Here is a 20,923-nt window from a genome sequence, read left to right on the forward strand (position 1 = left end):
TATTGAAGATTGCACACACAAAGACAGATGAAAAACCTTGATAAATCTCAATTTTTTTTGGATGAAAAAAACCCATAAAGAATTAGCTATAAAAACTGAGTCTGTTTTCTTATCATCAAAATTTGCCCATTTATTTGCCTTGGTTGGATACTACATATAGCCTTTTTGTATTTTAAAAAATTACAAGTAAATATATAACAACGTAAAAGTCAATGATTAGAAGAAGTGTAACTGTCCCAAAATTAATCCAATAATTGGTAAAATGTAACTATCCCACAATCATTAATGTTGAGCCTACAATTCTTTCCCAAATTGGTTACATTTTTAATATTCGTAATAATTCAAATTAAATTTGAAACTCAACCAAATAAATAAAAGATGTTATCAACCTCCGCTTTGATTATAATACAATTGATCAATGAGAACTGTGATTTTTCAAGACTTGTTTTATTTTAGTAAGAGTTGCCAACAACACCTGTTATAAAACGTCTTCTGCTTTCCTTATATCTTTATTCTATGTCATAGGTCCCTCAAATATTTCAATCTTTCAATTTCAAGTATTTCAAACTCCTTATTTTTGGTTATATACTTGTCACATTACTCTAAATTTCATTAATGTAAAGAAATATTTGTTGAGTTTTATAAAATCATTTCCAACAATATGAATAAGGGATATGTAACATTTTTTTCTTTTGTTATTGGTTAAATAAATGTAGGTATAGTTGGTAATGAATGAGTCATCTTCATACATATATTTAGGTATATTTAAGCTTTCATTTCTTATATTACATTTTTGTTCAAACTAATTCTTGTGCTTTTGGTCAAAAATATTGCGCTACTGACTTTTTGGTATTGAATCTTATTATCTTTAATTAGATTTATAAGTTGGAGAACAGACATGGACACTGACATGCACTTTGGTAGTCAAAGGAAATTGAAGGATTCAAAGTGTGGGATATTTGTAAATGTTCATGTGTTGCTATATACTTGCAGATCTTCCTAACAGGCTTGTCTCTAATTCAGAATTTTTTAAAGATTCGAATCATTGTTTGTTTGGTACATTTAAACTTTTAAGTGTATTCATGGTCCATATCCATAGTACTAAAGCATGACCTAACATATTTAGACACGAAAAACTTGATATTAGAATAAGCGTTACTAATATAGATTATTAAAGTATTGGGTGCCTAAATATCATTAAATACTTCCCATCAATGGTTGAATCACTATAAATTTTTCTGACATCACTATATTAAATAGCAGCAATCTCAGAACAATTTTGTCCTCATGCGTGTAGATTCTAGATAGCCCATTTCTTTGGCAACCATGGACAAAGCCAATCTTACCTTCCACAATACAGTGATACCCAAAGAAAACCTTTACCTATATTCATATATTATATGCATATATAAACCAAATAGAGATATAGTAGATTTCACTGTCAAAAAAGTGATTCCCTACTTTTCCATACTATCAAACAACAACCATTAGACACATCTGTCTAAGTAGGTTACAATTTATGGCACTTGGAAGATAGGATCAGCACAGGCCTGTAATAATATTGAGGTTGATCTTAATGTTATTCTTGGAATTTAACTAGCAATATCAGTTGAAGTGCCTGAATTTAGTGTCATCTTTTATGGTTTTTGTCTTGGTGAACAAACAAAGAAACATTCAATTCTTTTGTCATGTGATCTTGTGAATTGCATGTAGCTGGACTTCATCTTTAGGGAATGCTTAACCATTATGTTGGTCACGAGAAAGATGGTCCGTGTGTTTTCTGGTATAATAGTTGAACATGTAGGTTGTGGTTTCACTTGCTAGTTTTATCACTGTCATTTTACTTTCGAAAGTCACATGGTGCATTCTAACTTCTTAGTGGATTAATCATTGAGAGCATACACAATTTCTGTTTTTTCAGTGCATCATCCATCTACGGAATATTTTTACTCCCAAAAAAGAGGGTGGTTGTGGATTCCCCAAACACCCCCATACAACATTTATATTATTATTTTTTATTAATTATGTAACTTGCAAGAAAAATGAGAGCATAAGAAATGTTAAGCTCAATATCGAGGGAAAATTAGTTATACCACAAGACCACATGTAAGGTGGTCATTCATTGAATTTTGGTAATCCAATTCAACTTCAATCCAAATCCAAATCTAAATTTATAATCTAATTCATATTTTTTATAAAAATAATTTAGATATTTAAATTCAAATATTTGGACTGAATTTTAAATCTAAATTCATATTTTTATAAAAATAAATAAATTGTATTTTAAATCAAAATTTATGTTTTCTTAAAAAAATTAACATAATATTAATATAATAATATGTAAAAAAAATTGAATTTTATATAAATATTAAGAAAATATAATAAAATTATTATTTAATAAAACTAAAAAAAATTAAAGATAACTACTTCCAATATTTTAGAATGGAAATCTTGATTTTCCAATTTTTAAGATCTTTATAAACAAAATGGAGATATGATCTAATAATATAATAAAACGTGGATCAAACTAAAAACTGGATTTAAATAAATAGATTTTTAATGGATTAGAGCAGTGCAAAAATAGAGCAATTTGACAAAACTAGATTTTTTGCCCACCCTAACCACATGACATGTGATCAGTAAAGAAAGGAGCGAAGGAAAAACATGTGTCATAAGAGGAAAATGTATTCTCAAGGACAATATGTACTCTAATTTTTTTTACTGGTATGATATGTTTCTATTTAAAAATTTCTCTATTCATCTTTTCTTTTCCCCATGTATCTTTTCATTATTCTTTTTTTATTTTCCTCATGTATCTTTTTATTTTGAATCTTATATGTTATTGAATCAAGTTTTTTTTATCATGAAGGTCATCTTGATTGTGTCATGGTTGGTAATATTATTATTTTCTTTTTTCTTGTACTGGATTGAGACTCTAGTATATTGGTATTCATTTATGTTTATAGCATACTTGTAAACAGTCATATTTTACTTTTCATACCAATTTTATCAAATATATTTCTAGTTTATTTTGTTTTCAATGATATTTGTATTATTGGTGCTTTCATTGATATCATGACTGAGAGCACATTTGAAGGAATTACAGGTTGAAGTACATGGTCATTCCAATGAACTCTGCAAATTAATGGATATACTGGAACTCCGTGATTGTGATGTGTTCATATTAAGCAACACTCGAATGAATCAGTTCCAACAATCCCTAACTTTACTAGTGCAATTACAATCTTATTTCCATGGTGACTCTTTGAGGGTGAATCAATTATGTGTTGCTTTACATGTTAAGGACATATCGCTAGGATTTTCACATTTTGATAGATAATAATTGGTGCAAGAGTGGATATTTAAGTAGAAAAAATCTTTAACTCTCACAATATGCCTGATGTTGAGAGAGTGAATTCACTGCAATTAATTTTGAAAAAGATGTCATGTTTTGATTTCAAATGCTTCAACGTCTTTCTACAATTCGACCCTATACATATTTGACAAAGCGCTTTTGGAATCTCAACTTGGTCCCTTTCCTTTTGACTACCCAATGACTGAGTTGTTTACATTATAACAATTTGGTACATTTTCATATTATTATCTTAAATTTATTATGCTAGCAAATATGTCATTTGATTTAACTAATGAAGCTTGAAGTGAAGATTGTTAAGCTTAAAGGTGGATAGTTGTTTGAGTTTTACATCTTTGGTTTTTGGTTTCTAGTTTGGAGTTCTTTCTGGATTATGTAATCCAAAAACTCCTCAGATTGTGCAATCCATAAGTTATCTGGATTATGTATTATGTAAGCGAGAAGTGATTGTTTTTGGATTGTGTAATCCATAACTTGTAAAAAAGTACTTTGGATTAACAATTTTGAATACAAGAGTCAAAAAATGTATTTCAAATTACACAATCTGGAAGTCAATTATTAACACCAAATTAATGATCTAGATTGTGTAATCTTAACTACAATTTGAACTTCCAAATCGTATAGTTTGAAAGTCAAAGTTGCATTCTGGAAGTCAACATTGACTTTTGGATCACAAAACCCAAAATTCAAATTTGCACTCCAAATTTGGTAATCCAAAACACAAATTTGACTTTCAAATTACACATAATCCAAAAGTCAAATTTGTGTTGTATTTGTCTCTTTTTTCATACTTAAATACGTTTAGTTGCAACACAATATTAAAGTGTTAATTCCTTTGTGATAATCATTTTCACTATTTCATGGTTGATTGTTTTGTACAGAGATGTAATCCAATTTTTTGAGCAAAATATCAAATGAAGTAGATATTTTACTTCAACATGAATGAAATGTCTAATATTATGAAACTTGAACCATCAAAAGATAAATTGGTTGAAGAGGATTGAGTTGAAACTTTTATAATGGACTAAATAAGTAAAATATGCTAATATTTGTGTAAAAAATGTGACAAGGGACATATAATTATGTTATAATATATTTTTGCAGGTATTTGGAACACGAGTTGACTTACTTGAATGGATATGTGGAGTAACATTTAAACGTGAATTTGTAATTGTGTTATTGAGGTTTGATACAACAAATGGATAATAAGGAATAAAGACATATGTGTTATTAGGATGTGAAAAATGTGATAAATATAGGAGACACCAAAAAAGTTAGAACTCACTACAACTAGAAAAAGGAAATGTGACTATCCATTTAAATTGTAGGGTAAATTAGTACACAATGGAGGATGGTCGATTGTGAAGGTAACATCTGAGAATCATAATCATGAGATGACTAATATATTAGTAGGTTATTCTTATGCTGAAATATTAAAATCTAATGAGCATGCCATGGTGGTTGATATGACTAAAATTTTAGTGAAGTAGACCAAAATTTTACTTACTTTGGAGGAGAACAATGGGGACAATGGGACAACTACTTTAAAGCAAGTGTACAATGTCAGGTATGCATATATGAATTATAAAAAGGATGGAGAACTGAAATGCATTGGTTAATGATGTTGTTAAGGTGTGACATATATATTCACTAGAATAAGTTTTATAAGCCCTCACAAATTGTTACAAATGTTTTTTTTAATACACCTTAATTCAATGAAATTAATGAATGCATTAAGAATTTTATTGTTGATGGAGAACTTATACAAAACCAATAAAATATAGGTTGTCTTTACTTGAGATTGTTCATATATGTATACAAGGTTGGTTTTCTTTGTGACTTTTGTGATGTTACCAAGTGAACGAGAAAACAACTTTATTTAGGCTCTAGAAATACTTATAAGGTTATTTTTTAGTGCAGATGTCTTCCCTTACATAAATGCAATTAATAGTTTTTCCTAAAACTTCAAACCTTCTATGTTGATTTTACATCAGTATAAATGTTAAGGTAAATGTAAAATGTTAATGAATTCTATGCAAAGTTGGAAAGTGATTATGGATGCATGGAGATGTGTAATGGATTGTGATGCATTTGTGATGTGTGTCAAACATTTTGAAGTTGTTTATTTGTCATGACCATTATTGATTGAATATTTCAATGCATATAACTGATTCCATATAAGAAAAAGTTTAGAAAGACTTGGATAAATAAGGTTATGCATTTAAGAAATACAATAAGTAATAAATATTTTTGTATGACTTTGTTATTTATGATTAATAAATATTCATTGATGCATATTGATGAAGAGTATAATTTGTTATGAAAAAAAAGTTTTGGATTATGATAGAAAGCTAACTAAACGAAAAACATTTTTGGATTACAAAATCTAGAAGTACTTTTGGATTCTACAATTCAAAAAAATCCTAAATCAAGTCATTCATAGTGTGTGCAAAACTTGAAAACAAAATCATCAATGAAAATCTTACACCTTTCACATCAGAAATGACAATATAGTTAATGACGATAATCGATGACAACAACATTAATAATGATAACAGTAATAGAGGTAACATAGACACAACAAAAGAGAGTGCAGGTAATATAAAGTCTCGATTGAAAGAAAAAAACTGAGAAAATGAAATACAATTAGGTTTTAAATTCACTTTTATTTTTTTTTAGACTACATGATGAAGAAACTAAAGGGGTGCAAAAAGGAATCCCTCGCAAAGCGCGTTACAAAGCTCACGGTAAAAGTAGTAGTAGAATTAAGGGAGTTTCTCCCAGCACCTCTACATTTTTCTTTCTGCACCTTTACATTTTTTTTGAAATACTAAAATTATCCTTTCACAGTTTTGGGTGATTCTGAAATAGGGGTTCTGTAAGAAAAAAATTATTTATGAAATAGAAGTTCTATAAGGAAAAAGTGTTTTCAGAATAAAGAATATAAAAAATCATTTCAAAATATCTTTTTCATAATATTTTGAATTAATAAAATGTGTTTCGGAAAATATGTTCAAAAAATATTATAGAAAAAAAATTCGAAAATCAGTTTTAAAAAGAGTAAAACAATATTCTTCAAAAATGATAGGGTGCAAAAGGACATTTGTTATGCAGGAAGAAACAGTCCAGCACTGGCCTCATTCACCAACGCTACCACTGCACAAACCAACAAAGAGAACCGAGTGAACCAACTCCTTTATTTTTTTTTCCGATGGAATTAAATATAAAACCCTATTTAAAATTAGAAATTAATGTTTTGTCGCTTAAGCTTGATAATGATTGGATGTTGGTATTTGGATATTAAATTAAAAAGATACTTCGTGTCATAGACTAAACTCAGTTTTTAGCACCTGTGATTTTTTTTATATTAGTCGTTATTGCATTAAGGTTGTTGGGATAAAACCCTGACTTGGACTAATCAACCACTCTCCTTCAATTCCAAATTTAAACTCACAAATTTATGTACATTACTATTTTATTACATACCTCCAAAATGGGATAAAAGGAAAAGACACAAAGAAGAAGAGCACTAATGACAATTTTTTAACATTTTTATTTGTAGTCAAAATTATTAAACACTTTTCTAACTTTTTCAATATTTGTTTATCATTGTTTAAAATTTTGTTATGTTTTCAATAAATGTCAATCAATGAAAATGCAAGCCTAATTATCTTTTGGGCTCTATCATTGCTTCACTCAAATTTAAATATTTTAATCAATAAAAATAAAAAAGCATCCTTATCTAAACAAAATTGCCACCGTAAAACTTGTCGTTTCATGGCAAAACATGAGCTACTTCTGTGTAGGCCGGCCTTAAAAAAAAAAAAAACACTAAAAACTTGTCTGTTACGGAAGAAGTTCCTTCCACCGTACAGAGTCTCTTCTTTTCTTCTTTCTCTGTTACCACTTCTCAATCCCACAAGTCCATCATGAACCTTCCATTTCCCGCCATTTTTCTCATCTTCATTTTCTCCATCCCTTCTTCATCCACAGCAGCCACCGGCGTCAACGCCATTTCCCGCCTTATTGAGATCCAAGACCGCGAAAGGGCTCCTCCTTCCGTCCAGGAAGCCGCCGCACGCGGCGTCCTCCTCCGTTTGTTGCCTTCTCAGTCCTCTAGCTTCCAATTTCGGATCGTCTCCAAGGAAAATATATTATATTATATATATATATATATCTATTATTTTCTTGCTGCTGTAGCTTATCGTTGATTCTTAACCGAACCGAAGTAGTTATTGATTTATTTTTTCTACTGTTTTGTTATTAACAGAAGCAATGCGGTGGTGAATATTGCTTCGTTATCAAAAACCATCCTTCTTTCGCGACACCAGGGGATCCTCAAATTCTGTATGTTTATTGTGTTTTTCTTAACAAAGTGAGCAAGGGTGTCGGTTGGAACAATTTTGTGTGTTACATTGTTCTTTTGAACACTTCAAATTATTATGTTGTCTGAAATCATCGGTGGCGCCATGTCTTGTGAGCAAACATGGGTCATGTAGTTAGATAGCCTAACTTACTCACTGGACAATCATAACTTAATTCTCTTTTCTCTTTTAAAGTACTATTTTTTATTTTTTTTTTAACTTTTCAAAAAATTAGTAAAATATGAAAATTTCTTATGCATTATATAGATGGAAAAAATATAGTTAAGAAACTATATATATAGATTTTATTTTGAAGTTAGAAAATATGTATATGAAAATGCTTTCTTTAGATCCATATATAGATTTTATTAATATAGACTAATATACTTGGTGTCTAAAGGTATTCGATAATTAGAGAAATAAAGAAATGTGGCTAATTATTTTTATTTTGTTTGTTTTAGTTTAGTTCCCACACTTTAAAAAGTTTAATTTTGATCATTCAAAATAATTTTATTAAATTAAATTAATAATTTTATCAATTTATTGTATTAAATTTATCAAATGTGAAAATGTGTGATAAATTGTGAGTGGTGTCCATCACAAAGACGCATATCATGACTATGATTTGACACTGTTAATGAAAAACAAATAGAAAAATGAAGTTGATTTAATAGGTACACTGTGAAAGATTAAAATAAAATCTTTAAAATTTAAAAAATAAACTGAAATAAAAATATAACTAAAGGGAAGAATTTTTAATTTCAACCGAATTTTTAACTAAGTCTTTATACTAAAAAGGTCGAGTCTTAATACTTAATAAAATAGTCTTCTCAAAAAATGAAATTATTAAAATTGTTGTCAGAGAAAAAAATTGGAAAATTAGAGATAATTTCAATTTCAATTGATTTTTATTTAGATTGAAAATATTTATTCTCTCAAGAGTGGTGAACGTGAATTTTTCCGAGAGAACGTTGAAAACAGCAATGCTTTTCTGCTAACAGTGATGGAGTGGAACTTGTTGTGATGATTTTGAATCCCCAAATAGGATTGAAGGCACAACTGGAGTGGACATAGTGTCGGGTCTGCACTGGTATCTGAAGCATTGGTGCGGTTCACACATATCATGGGACAAAACCGGTGGCTCGCAGCTATTTTCCCTACCCAATGTGGGCTTTCTCCCGCGCATTCCCCACTCCGCAGGGATCTCTGTTCAGAGGCCTATTCCGTGGAGCTATTACCAAAATGCAGTTACTTCTAGCTGTAAGCTACTTCTTTGTGTGGAATTTGATGTCACAGGATTTTGTTTCGTTTTCATGTGGTCTCATGTTATTTCTTTATCTGGGTGTGGAAGATTCCTTCGCTTGGTGGGACTGGGAAAGATGGGAAAAGGAAATTGACTGGATGGCTCTGCAAGGTGTCAACTTGCCGCTTGCGTTTACGGGACAAGAGGCTATCTGGCAGAAAGTGTTCCAGGTCGCTTTCTTACCAATTTGCATTAAAACCAGTTCGTTGTATGGGTTTCGCATTCTAGCGTCTTTGTAAGGATTGTTTATAGTTTGAAAAAACCAGAGTTATATGCCATTAAGGATTTGAGGTTGCTTTCATTAGTTTTTGAAAAATGGAAATTACCATTTTTAAAAATGTTGATCAATATGCTGTGGTTGGTTTGCCGTTTGGCCTTGTTCAACTTATGTTTTTGTCCAGTAAACTTAGTTTAGTAATGTGTTTGGTTTCCCTCAAAAGTTTGTTTTCTCCTATATTTGACTTGAAACCAAGTTTCTAGTGAAAACAACATAATGTCAGTCAAGGTTGTTTTTGAAAATTCAGTTTGCAATATAAAGTTCATTCAAATCTTAGTTTGCAAACTTTAATCCAAACGCTTAGATCGTGTTTGTAAATTCGTTCACTGCCTTTTAGAAGGAGAATCCCACTTTCCAATGCATGAAACTTAGAAGGAAGGGGCTTGATGGATTGGCGTTGTACTGAAGCACACACTTTTAGGGACTAAAAATGATGCCATAACTCATAAAAAAGACTAAATAATCACCTTTTTCATCTAAATTGATGTCAGCTTCTTTGACCATTTGATGCTAATGATGAAATATAGACGAACACCTTGATTTAGGCCTTAATTATGTAATTTGTTTATTGAAATTATCATATCATCCCTGAAGTATTGCTTAGATAGCTAACTGACTTTATATTTAACCTCCAGGAGAAATTTAACATGAGCATGTCTGATTTGGATGATTTCTTTGGAGGTCCGGCATTTCTTGCATGGTCACGCATGGGGAATTTACATGGGTGAGTAGAAGGATTCACGAGCCTATTGTTCCACTTTAATAATTCACATGTTTGTAGCTTAATGTTGATAAGTGAATTTTCAATATTGGAATAATTTAGGTTAAACTAGAATAAAGCATATGTAATTGCTTAAACCTTTCAGTTTCATTGCAAAATTCTCAAGTTTGAGGGTTTTGGCAAAACCTTTCTCTATGCCTTGACTTTCATTGTCATTTTTCCTGGATCAGGATGTCATAGTTTTACTGAAATGTGTAACTATTTTGAGTGATATTGCAATTCCAGATGGGGTGGACCACTGCCACAGAGCTGGTTTGATAAACAATTAATCTTACAGAAGAAAATTCTCGCCAGAATGTATGAACTTGGAATGACACCAGGTACCCATTAGCTCATTATTATTATTGACTCCTCCACCTAACAGAAATAAATTATTGTCGATCTTTATGCATACCACAGAATGTCCCTGGATTGAAAATTAATATTGTTCTTTTGGTTTAAGTTCTTCTCTGGAAGTAAAATTTATAAATACTGAAAAATTAATTTTCAGTGCTGCCAGCTTTTTCTGGAAATGTCCCTGCTGCGCTGAAATATATATTTCCATCAGCAAAAATAACACGCTTAGGAAATTGGTGAGTACAACTATGTATGTGTTGAGTTAAACTTGAATGTAATTAGTCTATTTATGAAATAATCACACTGGTCTAAGAATTTAAGTGACAATGTTTTCAATTCTCAGTATAGAATTAGGATATTTCTGTAAGAATATTGGGAAGTTGATAAGTGTCATGGAAAAGGCCCTGGAAAGGTCCTTTTGCAAAAAAATATGAAAATCAGATAAAATGTATGTTTATCACCTGTGCACATTAACCAACCTACAAAATGTAAAAATATCATCTTTCACCCTAAATAATAGACAACTTTCCTAGGTTGGTAATGGTAATGCCTAATATTAAAGATATCTATTGCTTTAACACTCACTGTCCATCGCTTAGACGAATCATGAATGTATTAAAATCCTAGCAGACTATGATTTTTCTTTACCCAATATTGTTGATACCCGGTCTTGTACAGCAACCATAGTTGATGCAAAGTGCAGCACAAATGTGATGTTGAACAACCCCCAATCTCAGTAAACAAACTGAAGAAAAACAGGGAACCGAGCTTTGTAGAATGAGGCACACAATCACATATATACGTGCAACTTAATCTAGAACATTAAACTCAAGAACTTTTATGAAGCCTGAACCCTGAAGTGATAACAAAGATGTCATGGCCTAGAGCTAATGATAAAGCATAACAAAATGTCATCTTAGCCTGCAACTGTATCTAATTTTCTATCATATCTACATCCATAAGCATCAATCATTCAGATTTATTGACCTTTTTTCGTTGTGCCATAGGTTTTCTGTAAAGAATGACCTAAAATGGTGCTGCACCTATCTTCTTGACGCAACTGATCCTTTGTTCATTGAGATTGGGAAAGCATTCATCGAGAAACAACTACAAGGTGGTCTAAATGCTTATTTTTTACTGTGGGCAGAGTTGTTGGCACAGTAAAATGTTAAGGAAAATTGTTTTGTAATAAATATCCAGATACAAATTTAATTGTTTGTGATATTTGATTCTCTTTTCACCCAGAGTATGGAAGAACCGGCCACATATATAACTGGTAATTTTTTCTTTACTTGACATTTTAATATATATATATATATATATATATATATATATATGTATATTAACTTTTTATTGCTGAAATGTTTGCTCCAATTGCTTATTTTGGTACAAGGAATATTTATGAAACATCATTCTTTTAGCTTGACATATTGTGCATGTGTCCTTCCTGGCATGCAATGGTATTAGTTAAGTGATCTAACATAGGTCTATGTAGCATCCTTATTAGATAATTATGCATATCATGAAGTTTCAAGCTTATATCCTACCATATGGCTATCAGAACTTCCCTGTTCTTGATTCTCAAGTTCTTGCATTGATATATGACAGGTCTGTTAGTTGAGGGGTTTATGTTGATTGCGGACCAACTAACTCAAGCCTTGTCTCTTGAATAAATCTTAGAAGAAAATCTTGAATAATGTGATCTTGATTTGTGTTGCAGAAGCTATGAAATTAAAGTACTACAAGAAAATACCTTCAAGAACATGCTAGGAATTGTAGAACTCCTTGCGTCACTCAAACTCCATGATATAAACAAGAAATGATTCGTCACTTGTGACCTAGCTCAAGAATGCTAAAATTTAGGAAAAAACTTGTGTCATTCAACTCCATTATGGAAAATAGCCACTTGTCACCTAACTCACAAAATAAGGAGTTTCAACCCAAGACAAGTAGAGAAAAGAAAACACTCTATACTTCTCGAACTTTGAATCACTCCAAAGCACCACCAATGATAAGCTAAAGAGCACCACAAAGGATAAGCAATGATGACAACCTTCAAGCACCACCAAGAATAAGCTAATGAGTATCACCAAGGATAAGTTAAATGAAGGAAAAAGAAAACCACTTAGGATATGCCCACCTAAGAGAAGAATTCTCCAATGAATTCACATTATGAACTAAGTTGAATTACATGAGGGCCCTTAGCTCCTTATATAAACACTAAGGCCATATGAAAAACAAGCTAAAACAAGTTATTCCTATTTTCGAACAATTATTTTTAAAACTCAAATTGTAACAGTCAAAAATACATTTCGTCTCCTTTTTAGGATCATATCAATCAGTTTGGGTATTGTCCAGTTAGTGGTCAAGTAGTTGAAGATGTGTCTAAATAGACAAAGGGATTGAGAGGAGGGTCATTCTTTGTGTGGGAATTTGCAAAGGAATTGGGAGACACTTAGATCTCGAAAAAGAGGGTTTGTGATAAATGTCAAACTGAAGTTGTCATTGATAAATGTTAGAATGTGTAATATAATTATAAATATGCTATCAAGTTATGTTTGAATAGCTAGTTGGTTTTTACATGACATTTTGAAATATGTAAACTCTTACCATTAAATGGTTGAGTTTTACTAGGAGGCCATGCGATTACTATAACCCTCACAATTAACAACTTTTGGAACTTATTTACACTTTTTACAGGAAAAGTTTATTTTTATATTTTTGTTGAAGACAATCAGATTCAATACACAGAATTCTAAAGACATGATTTTATCATTAAAATATCTATTTAGTCAGTTAAAAATTACCAGTGTATTTGAATTGTGATTTATATGCATATGCACCATCTTACTATAAGCTGTTCATAAAGAAAACCCTCATTCATTAACAAAGTATTTTGGACTAATCACAGTGATACTTTTGACGAGAACACCCCACCAATTGATGATCCAGAGTACATTTCATCATTAGGTGCAGCAACTTTTAAAGGAATGCAGAGTGGTGATGATGACGCTGTTTGGCTGATGCAGGTAATAGAAATTAGTTTTTTTTTGTTATTGTTTAGCCTTGATTTGATGCAGCTAAGTGCTAACTTTTATAAGCTTAGATTTTCATGCAAGTAGACTTATGCATCCATCACACTCTTTAATGGATCCTACTTCTTTTATACAGGGGTGGCTGTTTTCATATGATCCCTTTTGGAGACCTCCTCAAATGAAGGTTATATTCATAATATTTGACCTCTGAACTGTATTGCTTGTGTTCACTGCAAGTCTTAAAACAAACAAAGCTGTCCTAGATCTGTCTATGCAAACTATTTTTTCCGACTTAGTTTATTTTTTTCGTTTGCAAGAATTTTAATTATCTTCGTTTTCTCAACTAAAATTTGCTTGAATCCCCATTATGCATAGAGACTATAACTACTTTCCTTTTTCTTCCATTCCATCTGTGCCTGTATAAGACAACGGCCTGAATAATCCATAGATATATGTGGACAAATGTATTTGTTGGTCAGTATAAATGCTTTCTAGAATTTACGTGTTCACGCTGGTTGATTCTTCTAACTTAATTAGGATTCATATATGATTCTTGTTTTCAGGCCCTTTTACATTCTGTTCCTCTTGGAAAGCTGGTGGTTCTTGACCTATTTGCTGAAGTAAAACCCATTTGGGTTACCTCAGAACAGTTTTATGGAGTTCCCTACATCTGGAAAGTCATTTTCCATTTTATATTTATAAATAAAAATAATAATGTCATTTCTGACTGTGGCATGTTCTAACTTTTGTCTATAACTATGCATGAGGATATTAAAACTTTGAAATCCATTTATTTGATAGATAGATATATTTATTTGCTTATTGATTTGATATATAAATAAATTTATGTAATGTTCTTATTACTGACTTGGTGTGTTATGCATGACAGGTGTATGCTGCACAATTTTGCAGGAAACATTGAGATGTATGGGATATTAGACGCGATAGCATCTGGGCCAATTGATGCACGCACAAGTATTAACTCAACAATGGCAAGTTATTCATTTTTATTGGCAACTCAATTTTATATTTAGTTTCTCACTAGTGAATTATATGAATGAAGTGATGATAAATTGATAAAGAAAACAATAACTAATATGAATATTTCTCAACAATAAAATGTTAAATTAATTTGGTGTAGTATATATGATTACGATTTTATATAAAATAAAAAAACCAATTTCTATTTATCTTTCAATTTAGTCTAAGTAATAAACACTAAACTCTTAGCATATTTTGAAAAAAAAATTAAGCTTTTTCATTTAAAATTAGTGTTACGTTTTCGAACTTTGAAGTTGGTGTATCTATGCACAAATATAATCTCTTTGAGATCTACTATCTACTGTGTAATTTACTGTTCAGACTTGGTTTGAGTTGAAAAGTGTCATTTGAATCATTTCTCGTTCAATTTAGTCTGCATGAGAAATATCTTCTCCATCTCTTATCTTTCCAACTCCCATCAGAATTTGAACAAGGCATTACATGTTATAATTATTTTCACAAGTCACTCTGCTGATAACTTTTTATACTTATCATTACCTATTTGATTTAATGAAGGTTGGAGTTGGAATGTCTATGGAAGGTATTGAACAGAATCCCATTGTCTATGATTTGATGTCTGAAATGGCATTTCAGCAAAAGAAAATTGATGTTAAGGTAAAATGAGAGAATCTTTGGTGCAAAGAGGTTGCCTTTATTTTACTCATGGTTTTCCTATATTCTGCTAGGAGTATCCCATGTAACCTGAGGAACTCCCCATAATGTGGGTGACCAGTTCTGTTGAATGTGAAATGTACTTTTATTGTTTGCCAAGTTTCATTCTGGAGACACTTTTTCCCAAACCAATTTCATTATCCACCTCTACTAGGTAATTTTTGGACTTCATATGTAATTCCAACTTGTCTTCTATCTCCCCTCCCATGCTGCAATTCCATGTTTACAGAACAACATAATATTTATGAACCCCATGTTGCAGATAATTTTGATCTATAGCTATATCTTTTCCTTAACCATGAGTAAAATCTGCGTAACCAAGGAAACAATATAGAAATGTAGTATATTCCTTTGGCAATATTTGTCCAATTCCTTTTGGTAATTTTATTTGACATACGTGATAGGGGTATTTGGTTCTAGCAGTATAGTATGCTTATATGTATGTGTTGTTCATTAGAGCTCTGATACAACAATGGTAGGAACCCATTTAGCTTACCATATTTCTGTCATTTCTCCTTTACTAGTGTGTTTGGTCTCTTCTGTTAATATCTGAAGTTGTAAACACTGCACACCTTCCACTGAAGCCATACTTTCTTCTATTTGTTTTATAAGATGTTGAGGGACAATAAATAAATACTAATAAACAAGCATTATATGACTTCTGTGTTTACAATATTATAAATGTTTTCTTTTCCATTATTAACTATCTACTTTTGTTCCCTATAACCATGCATCTGGTACATAGAAAAAAGCTTCTTTTATTTCATATCTATCTTCAGTGTTCACGAACTTGGTAATGCTTTTAGATTGAAATACGTGATGATCGTTTCTTTTTCAGGCATGGGTTGACATGTATTCAACTAGACGATATGGGAAGTCACTTCCTTTAATACAAGAGGGATGGAATGTGTTGTATCACACCATTTACAATTGCACAGATGGAGCCTATGTAAGTACTTGATCAAAACTTATAATTATAACCTCCCTTGGATTAATATTTTCTTCCAGTTAATCTTGGAATAGAAGACATTCTAAGTGATTGTTCCAACTTCTACCGATCTTCATATATTGTCTTCCCCTTTATGCATTCTTCCTTTTATGATGTACATAGGTTAACCAAAAACAATGGTGTTGCATTTCAGTTTGTCATTATATGAAGCACGGCTCTTAAATGAGGTGTCCCCGTGTCTAATACGTGTTAGACATTGATACATGTATGACACTTGTGTAATACGTTTCAGACACTTGACTAAAGTATCAAATTTAATATCATTTTTGTGAAATAGGTCAAAACACAATAAGAGAGGGTTCAATTGTGTTTCAAAACATTTTGAAACTTTTTCGTAAAGCTTCGTTTGATAAGTAACAGACTTTATAGTATAGCTTTCTTAAGGATATCACTTGATGAAGATCATCTGACGCACCTTTAAGTGTGACAGACATTGTCAAAAATTCTTTTCAAAACTTGTCCTTTGGCAAGACTCTCCTTCTTAATTTTGATAAAGATTAATAACAAGCAATTTAAGAAGACAAGAGATGAGAAAGATTTAGGCAAGGTATTTTTATACTGGTTCGTCTGTAAACAACATATTACATCCGGTTCCCAATCATCTAATTGAGTTTCACTAAGCAAACTAATGCTGTGAAAAAACAAGTATTATTTGGACCTCAACCACTCAGCTAAAACAACCCAAGTATTATTTGAACACAATCCTGTCTAAAACCTGAATGGATTGGCCTAAGCAACTACACCAAAGTGGGCCCAAGAAAATCTGTATTACATAGAAATCTTACACTAGACTGTCTTCCACCTCTTAGACCGTCTAATGCTTCCTCTGTTTAGCAGCTTCGGCAGATTTGTTCCTTTTAGTTCAACACTTCCAATCTTCATGGTCCAATTATCTTCATTAAAGCTCCAAAGTTCAGGAATCTACTGCAACAAATATCAACTCAAATAGTTATCATCATTGAATCGATTGATCAGACAATCTATACAAGCTGAAAATACAGTTTTTATACAAGATTTGTTACATCTCTTATTTACTACAGAAAATACAAATCTACACTAAATATAAAAAATAAGAAAGATAAAAATGCTGAGGAAATATAATAGCCCCATAAAAACATGAACAAATCAAGTGTTATCACACATCTTTCAAGAAATCTTTGATATTAACTCGGGTTTGTGAGATCTTGGTAGACATGAAGATGAGAACATCTCTGCAACTCATAATAAGCTCATAAAACTTTCATTAGGCACAATGCTAGCTTGAAACACTGTGTGCATGCATATCGACGTATGAGACTTGCTCATCAAACAAAGCAAAGAGAAAATGTGTTGTATCTTCTGTCTGACAAAGGACCTGTGTCTTGCATGATCTATTGTAAAACTTGCATCTTACAGACAAAACATAGTCATGTCTTATACTTTATTATTTAATAGAACTTAATCAAAATAGATAGGGTCTGATGGATTTTTCTCTAACAATTTTTTTTCGGCTTCAACACTCCTCTCCTCTAACATTCTCTGACACAATGTTATGAGGTTAGACACAGTGATTATTTCATTTTAGAAGTTATAAAATCAGAAACTTATTGTGTAAGTTTCTATTTTTCCCTTTACACAAACAATCCGTCTATTTTTCGTTTACATTTTCTCTTCATCGCGACTCTTGAGCTGTTCCTTCTCTATTTAAATTTATCTTTAGAGGAACTTGAGTTAGAGGGTGTCCTCTTCAATGATAATGATCAACAAGTGGGCGGAATGTTTTTACTAAATTATTCCTCTTTTTACTTTTTGAATTTTAAATTAATGAATTAGATCTATTTTTGTATGAATAATTTAAATCTTTTATTTATATTATATTATATTATATTATATTATATATATATATATATATATATATATATATCCATCCGTGTCCCACATTTTGTTGATTATAAGTGTCATTGTGTCCGAACAATGTCTTTTGTTCACTTCATAAGGAAGGAAAACAAATGCTACGTCACATTTTTCGCTTGTTTATTTGCTCTTTTATAATTCCAACAACTGGCTCATAAATGACAACCTTAATTGTACAACTTATGATAAGTTCTAGTCCTACACAGTCATGCATAGATCATATTAAAGTTTGACCAGATATTCTTGTGTACGGGAACAGGACAAAAACAGAGATGTCATCGTAGCATTCCCAGATGTTGATCCTTCCTTAATTTCAGTACAGTATGATCAGTCTCACCACTATTACAGGCCCTCAGGAACAGTTATCAAGGAAATAACCGATCCATTTGATCGACCACATTTATGGTATTCAACTTCTGAAGTAATTTATGCATTGGAGTTATTTATAACTATTGGAGATGAACTTTCAAGAAGTAAAACTTACAGGTGAGACAGAGAGTAGTGGGTTGTATTAGGATTCTTTCTCTTGTTTCAGCCCTTAGCTGAGGTTTATTATCCAGATCCATGATGTTTATTCTTTACCCAGGTATGACCTAGTTGATCTGACAAGACAAGTCTTGGCAAAATATGCAAATGAATTGTTCTTTAAGGTCATAGAGGCATATAAATCACATGATGTCCATGGAATGACCCTTCTCAGCCAGAGATTTCTGGACCTAGTTGAAGATTTGGACACACTCTTGGCTTGCCATGATGGGTTTCTTCTGGGACCTTGGTTGGAAAGTGCAAAACAACTAGCTCAGAACGAAGAACAGGAGAGACAGGTTTGATTTAGTCTAAATGGCACAAAAAATTGAAAATCCACTTGTTCTATTCTTCTATTGATGTGACCTAAATGTTTATAGTTTGAGTGGAATGCTAGAACGCAAATCACCATGTGGTTTGACAACACAAAGGAGGAAGCCAGTCTGCTTCGTGACTATGGTATGAATAACAGTTAATTACTTGCTATATATTTAACTTGGTTTCACTAGGGAGGATGTGTTAGCCTTTTCTGCAGCAACATTATGCCATCTTTGAATAAACTTAACAATGTGTTTGGATGGAAATTTTTAAAAGGATAGTTCATTTATATGGAGAATTTGAAATGCTTTACAACAAAATATGTTTTGAGTAAGAAATTTCAAAACAAAAATTGTAATTCTAGAATTATTTGAGTAATTGAATTACTTAAAAATAAAGAATTTCAAATTCCACCTATAAATTTGAAATTTTTCATATTTTCAAATTTATGTGTTCTTTTTCTCTCCTCAAATTGATTTTGCTTGAGAAGGTGACTAAAATGGACATATTGTTAGCATAACAAGGGATTTTTTTATTGATGTTAATAACAATGATTTTTTTTATTTAAGCTATTAGAAATATTTTTGTTATTGTAAATCATTATTATCTCTTGTTCCATATTAACTAAGATTTTATAGGGAGGATATCTTTTTACATATTTGAACTAAATATTTTTCGATTGAAATCTGACATAATTATTTTTTCTGGCAATATTTATAATTATTATCAATGAATGTTATTCTTACCCAATAATTTGTTTGAATTTTTTTAAATGTTGACAGAAAATTTTCAGCCAACATTAACTAAGATTGTTTGACATTTAAATAATTTTAAAGGAAATTAAAATTCAATAAATTTGAATTGGCTTATCAAACAAAGCATTTAAAAAGTAAAACAATTTTAAAATTTTATCAATTCAAATTTAATGTATTTAAATGTCCTAGAAATTGAGAAATTGTACAAGGTAAGAGAAAAAGAACATGAACAATCTCTTTCTTAAATTAAAGTGAGTTTATTTTATAGAATTGTCATTTATTTATTCAAAAGTTGATTTTTAACTTATACATGAACTATTTGAACTTATAATTTTTTTTGTCTTCATATAATTACTTCTACAAAGGATTACACTTACAGATAGGATTTATAAAGTTCAGGTTTGTTTATCTTTTGCTTTGGTAACCAACAGAGAAAAGGAATGAGTTAACAGCTCTGTGATGTTTAGTAATGTTACTTAACTTGTTCACTCAGGAAACAAGTACTGGAGCGGGCTTCTGCATGATTACTATGGCCCCAGAGCTGCTATTTATTTTAAATATTTAAGAGAAAGCTTAGAGAGAGGTGAAGATTTCAAGCTAATTGAATGGAGAAGGGAGTGGATAAAGCTTACTAATGAATGGCAAAAGAGTAGGAATACTTTTCCAGTGGAAAGTAAGGGAGATGCTCTAAACACTTCTCGGTGGCTCTTTAACAAATACCTGAACCTCACAAATACTGAAACAAAGCTTATAGAAGTACAGAGATGAACACAAATCACTGAAATTTCAATAAACTATTCTTACATACACCTATAAGAAACCAAGACTATTTGGTTCATCTGGTTCCCTTATCTCCACATTTTCAATTCCCATAATCCGTTGCCAAATTTCTTTAGAATTTACTTTGTCAATGTGTTAAGGAAACTATAGTTTTCCAGTTCGTGCAAATTGCAAAACATAAGGCAAGTGTGGCAGTTATTGCTGTATTGTCTCGAGAATAACCAATGGATTTGAAGTTTTGAAGACAGCCATGTCTTATTGATGGATTTGTTTAAACTCTGAACCTGATAATTAGGTTGATGTCATGTTATTGAATCAAGTTTTAGATTCTAAATTAACATTTGAAATACTTTTCAGGTACTTCTATTTTATATAAATTAAATTTTAGAAGATCTAATTAAGCACATCAGCATATCAATTGCACGTTTATCCTTAACAAAAGTTATTGCATGATTTTTTTA

General features: G+C 31.1%; 1 protein-coding gene across 3 annotated transcripts; it reads left to right on the top strand.

Annotated features, from left to right (window-relative positions):
* Positions 1–7,191: 7,191 nt before the first annotated feature.
* Positions 7,192–20,709, top strand: LOC137821162 (alpha-N-acetylglucosaminidase). 3 transcript variants are annotated; one of them, XR_016515377.1, is made up of 19 exons: positions 7,192–7,516; positions 7,642–7,720; positions 8,783–8,997; positions 9,089–9,210; positions 9,953–10,041; positions 10,324–10,418; positions 10,589–10,670; positions 11,442–11,548; positions 11,680–11,710; positions 13,346–13,463; positions 13,606–13,653; positions 14,033–14,141; positions 14,358–14,461; positions 15,027–15,336; positions 16,021–16,131; positions 18,344–18,570; positions 18,671–18,908; positions 18,990–19,068; positions 20,176–20,709. XR_016515377.1 is itself a non-coding variant. In XM_068625630.2 (19 exons), the coding sequence occupies exons 1-19, from the start codon at positions 7,303–7,305 to the stop codon at positions 20,448–20,450; spliced, it is 2,442 nt and encodes an 813-aa protein (XP_068481731.1). In that variant the 5' UTR covers positions 7,195–7,302; the 3' UTR covers positions 20,451–20,709. The 3 variants fall into 3 exon arrangements, 2 of the variants coding, with proteins under 2 accessions (XP_068481731.1, XP_090150954.1); XM_068625630.2 differs by having other exon boundaries at positions 7,195–7,516; positions 15,027–15,125; XM_090294828.1 differs by lacking the exons at positions 7,192–7,516; positions 10,589–10,670 and having other exon boundaries at positions 7,588–7,720; positions 15,027–15,125.
* Positions 20,710–20,923: the final 214 nt, after the last annotated feature.

This window comes from Phaseolus vulgaris, chromosome 9 (genome assembly GCF_051622355.1).
Source record: "Phaseolus vulgaris cultivar YP4 chromosome 9, ASM5162235v1, whole genome shotgun sequence".
Classification (NCBI taxonomy): domain Eukaryota; kingdom Viridiplantae; phylum Streptophyta; class Magnoliopsida; order Fabales; family Fabaceae; genus Phaseolus; species Phaseolus vulgaris.